At 39.7% G+C, this 5000-nt stretch overlaps 1 protein-coding gene across 1 annotated transcript; it reads left to right on the forward strand.

Moving 5' to 3' along the window:
• Positions 1–632: 632 nt before the first annotated feature.
• Positions 633–2608, forward strand: LOC116378648 (monocarboxylate transporter 12-B-like; the record flags this gene model as incomplete). The annotated part of the gene is made up of 2 exons (XM_031840549.1): positions 633–892; positions 1888–2608. Coding segments are annotated over 2 exons (400 nt in total), but the record flags the coding sequence as incomplete, so codon positions are not given.
• Positions 2609–5000: the final 2392 nt, after the last annotated feature.

Below are 5000 nucleotides of genomic sequence, written 5' to 3' on the forward strand. Positions count from 1 at the left end.
TTAAAGTGTGTTAAAGAATGTTAAAGTGTGTTAAAGTATGTTAAAGTGTGTTAAAGTGTGTTAAAGAATGTTAAAGTGTGTTAAAGTATGTTAAAGTGTGTTAAAGAATGTTAAAGTGTGTTAAAGTATAATAAAGTATGTTAAAGTATATTAAAGTGTGTTAAAGTATGTTAAAGTGTGTTAAAGTATAATAAAGTATGTTAAAGTATAATAAAGTATGTTAAAGTGTGTTAAAGAATGTTAAAGTGTGTTAAAGTATATTAAAGTATGGTAAAGTATGTTAAAGTATATTAAAGTGTGTTAAAGTATATTAAAGTATGTTAAAGTGTGTTAAAGAATGTTAAAGTATGTTAAAGTATATTAAAGTATGTTAAAGTATGTTAAAGTGTGTTAAAGAATGTTAAAGTGTGTTAAAGTATATTAAAGTATGTTAAAGTGTGTTAAAGAATGTTAAAGTATGTTAAAGTATATTAAAGTATGTTAAAGTATATTAAAGTGTGTTAAAGTATATTAAAGTATGTTAAAGTATGTTAAAGTATATTAAAGTGTGTTAAAGTATATTAAAGTATGTTAAAGTATGTTAAAGTATGTTAAAGTGTGTTAAAGTATAACGTTGTGTCTCGGTGTCCCAGGTGTCTGAAGCCGTACCGTCTGGCGTCCTACGTCTTGGCGGTGGCGATGGAGGGTCTCTGTTGTCTCTTCACGCCGTTGCTCCGGTCCTTCTCGCTCCTCGTACCCTTCGCTGTCCTCTACGGTTACTTCGACGGTGCCTACGTGGCACTGATCCCCGTGGTGACGGCGGACGTGGTGGGATCTCCGTACCTGTCCTCGGCGCTGGGCGTGGTCTACTTCCTCCACGCCATCCCCTACCTCATCAGTCCGCCGATCGGAGGTGAGGAGTTGACGTTTGATCATTTTGTGACTTGTTCTTTAACAATCAGCTGCTTTTGTCCTCGTTAGCTGGAGACAACGGAAACAAATACAGGAAATACACTTTGAATGATACGATATGTTTAAAGACAATGTGTTTAGGTTTATTGGTGTTCAGATTAAAGTTCTACTAAAGTAAAAGTACTCATTATTTCAGTGATACTATATGATATACTATTACATAAAAACTGTACATTTTCTATAGTGTTGGGTCGTTTAAACTATAACAATATAATAAACAATAATAATATAATAAAGTCAGTGGCGGGCCGTGCATTGTATACCTTGGCCTTCACTGCTGTCCTGCAGCTGAAACACAGCAGATTTTGGGATTGTCACCGCCCAACATGTCAGGCTAGCCCACTGACCAATCACGTATGGCTAGGCCAGCTAGCAGGCTCTGACATGTACGCCCAACATGTCAAACTAAAGATCTGATTGGTTGAACATGATGACAATCAACAACATCGTCCCCATTCACTTAAACTGCACATGGATTCACTTGTGAGTCTGCAGGCCTCTGCCTCTGTTCTTACCTAGAGACACAGAGGTGAGATCTGATTGGATAAAAGCTCTACTTAAAACAAGCTGCACTGGAAGCAGAGCAACTGAGGAAGACAGTAGCTGTGCAATGAGAACATAAGATAATGGGGAAAATATGTTTATAAATTATAATACATGTAGTGTATTTAAGAAAGATTATTAAATTATAAAATAGATATAACTTTGTGATTCTGTTTAGGCCAGCAGAGAAGGCCTTGCAGGCCCTGACGGCCCACCACTAAATAAACTATAATAATACAATAAACTATGATAATATGATAAACGTAAGGAAGTGGGCGTGGTTTCATCTCTCAGCCCCTCCCCCACTCTTTAAGACCTGGGGATGAAGTTGCATTCAAAGTTATGATACAGTTGAATAAATAATAAAACGTACTTGTTCTTCTCTTGCTGCAGGTTGGCTGGTCGACGTCACAGGAAGCTACTCGCCGACCTTCTTCCTCAGTGGTGTCTCTCTGCTGTCCAGCGCCGTCGTCCTCTCCGCCATCACCGGGATCCGCCACTGCCGCCGCCTGATGCTAACCCCCCGCCGCTAAATGCTAGCTCCTCCCCCGTCTGTCCGACCAATCGGACTGCTTCAGCGGAGGCTGTCGGTCGAGCCTCGTGCAGAGGAAACGACCAATCAGAGTATCGACAGCGCAGACGGGGATGAAGGGCCGTGATTTGCTGGCGAAGTGGATTTATTGATAGTCTGCCGAGGACCAGAATCCACACTGTGACACACTTCCTGTCACCTGACTTTTAAAGGACACCTGGACGAACAGAGGCGAAGATGCTAACGCCAAGAAACGAGGGAACAGGAAACAGAAAACATGAAATGACCCAAATAAAAGCATGTTTGCTCTCTGGTGGAGCTACAGTGGGAACGAATGGACTCCGCAGAGCAAAGAGATGATTGAGTGAAACTAGAACACTCAATAAGAGACTTTAAAGTTAGTTTGAGGCCAAACAGAAATGTGTCGAATGACTGAATGTCAAAGACTGAAAGTTAATGTTTGATTGATTGTTGAACAAAACTGGGTAGAACATTCACGATCCGAATATGTGAATATCTACTAGAACTCTTTCGCCTCTTTGACTGTAAATGATTAGTTTGAAAATAAATCATGTGAAACTGTGACGGACATTTTACATTTGATGATTCTTTATGAACTGTGATCTTGGTGCATAAAGAATAGAGATACTGAAGACGCAGGTCAAACAACAACATGAGACATTTTAACTTCAGCAACAGAAATAACCAGAGAGCTCTGAACTACGGAAGACTTTATGGTGCCGTACTAATCAAATAAAAACTGAATGAATGGATCTTTATTGTGAAATTAAGATCAAAACCAGAAGAGGTGAGTATCAACAGCTACAAGAGAAGAAGTCAGAAATAAATTATATTTATTGTAAAGAATGAAGAATCATCGATTGGTCTACGACATTAATAATAATAATAATAATTAAAACCCTCCTTTCCAAACGTATCATTGTATTGATCTTTATATTTAGGGCCCGAGCACCGACGTAGTCGGAGCGGAGGACCTATTGTTTTTCGAATGTTTATTGTTGTTATTATTATTATTTCGTGTCTTTCGTCGCAAAAAGGAGGTGCTTGGGATACTGGAAAAATGTCGAAATTTGGCACGCAAGCCAGAATTTGAGAAAATTGCAGTCTGATTGGGGTGTCCAGCTGCGGTATGAAATATTGGCTCGATAGCGCCCCCTATTGAGTAGCCCCAACACCGGGTTTCACCTAGCTGTGTGAAATTTGGTAGGAATGTGGATCGTGATGGGACGTACAAAAAATCCTCTTGGAATTTTTCTCTAAACCAAACAGGAAGTCGGCCATTTTGACTTTTATGACGTTTTTGGACCGTTTCGAGGCGTCGTACTTTAACGAACTCCTCCCAGAGATTTGACCCGATCAACTTCAGATTCGGTCAGTATGCTCTTGAGACCTTGGCAGCGAAAAATTACTCAAAGATCAAAAAGTTATCGAAACTATGTATCCGTGGCGTGGCGTCAAAAAAACACCATTCGCCGTGAAACAGGAAGTTGTTGTAACTCGGCCGTACATTGTCGAATCTGCTCCAAATCTCTCATATGTCATAACATCCTGACCCGGAACACATCTATATGATCATTTAGAATCATAGTAATAGCGCCACCTAGTGGCAACCGGAAGTTGTAAGTTGTGTACTTTGACATCCTGCTCCTCACAGATTAATCAGATCCCTCTAAAATGTTGTCAGAACAGCCTTAAGACCTTGATAATGCTTCATTGTGAAGGTTGTAAGAAGTTGTTGAAGGGCGGCGACGTGGCGGCTCGGCAAATTTCGATCCTTCGCCATGAACGAATAAACTGATGTAACTCGACTCCACATCATCAGATCTTTAATAGATTTCACGTTTGATTAGACTCCAGGCCTGAAGACATCTGCAGGCCAATTTTGAATCATAGTCATAGCGCCACCTACTGCTAACAGTAAGTTAAAGTCTTTATACTTTGGCTTGTTTCTCTTAGGAGGTAAATCAAATCAACATCAAATTACTTCCACACAAATGTAAGAAGTTCATAATACCAGTTCATGAAGCTTTTGATGTTTCGTCCAACGCCGTTGCCGTGGCGACGCAGTCTTCGCCATTAACAACGAAGGTCATTTTGAGAGGCTAAAAATACTCGAAACATAAGCAAACTTGGCAAGCAGATTTAAAGCCCAAAATGTAGTTATAGAATATGATTTTATTGGTTCAGAGTGGGAAATCGGCTCAATAGCGCCCCCTACAAAATTTCGACGAAGCAGCCCTCGCAGTATGTTTGACCTAGATGTATGAAATTTCGGAGGAACATGTAACACATATGGACTTAAATAAAAGTCTCTTGGGGCCATGCTCTAAACCCAACCGGAAGTCAGCCATTTTGAATTATTTATGAATTTCTCGTGTCATTTTTGTCATTTCCAGGCGCTACACTTTAACGAACTCCTCCTAGGGAATTAATCAGATCATCTTCAAATTTGGTCGGTACAGTCTAAAGACCTTTGTGATGAAAAGTTACTCAAAGCTTGTTATTTCGTGAAAAGCTGTTGCCGTGGCGACGCATTCTTCACCATGAAACATTAAGGTGTTTTTGAGAGGCTAGAAATACTCGCAACATAAGCAAACTTGGCATAAACATTTAAAGCCCAAAATGTAGTTATATAATATGATTTTATTGGTACAGAGTGGCAAATCGGCTCAATAGCGCCCCCTACAATATTTTGACGAAGCAGCCCTCGCTGTACGTTTCACATAGATTTACAAAATTTGGTAGGCACATGTATCACATGTGGACTTAAAATAAAGTCTCTTGGGACCATGCTCTAAACCCAACCGGAAGTCAGCCATTTTGAATTTTGTATGAATTTCTCGTGTTTTTTTCCCATTTCCAACTCCTCCTAGGGAATTAATCCGATCAGCTTAGAATTTGGTCAGAACAATCTGAAGACCTTAGCGATTAAAAGTTACTAAAAGCTTTAGGT

This window comes from Anarrhichthys ocellatus, unplaced genomic scaffold, assembly GCF_004355925.1.
Source record: "Anarrhichthys ocellatus isolate YVR2014 unplaced genomic scaffold, GSC_Weel_1.0 scaffold2936, whole genome shotgun sequence".
Lineage (NCBI taxonomy): Eukaryota > Metazoa > Chordata > Actinopteri > Perciformes > Anarhichadidae > Anarrhichthys > Anarrhichthys ocellatus.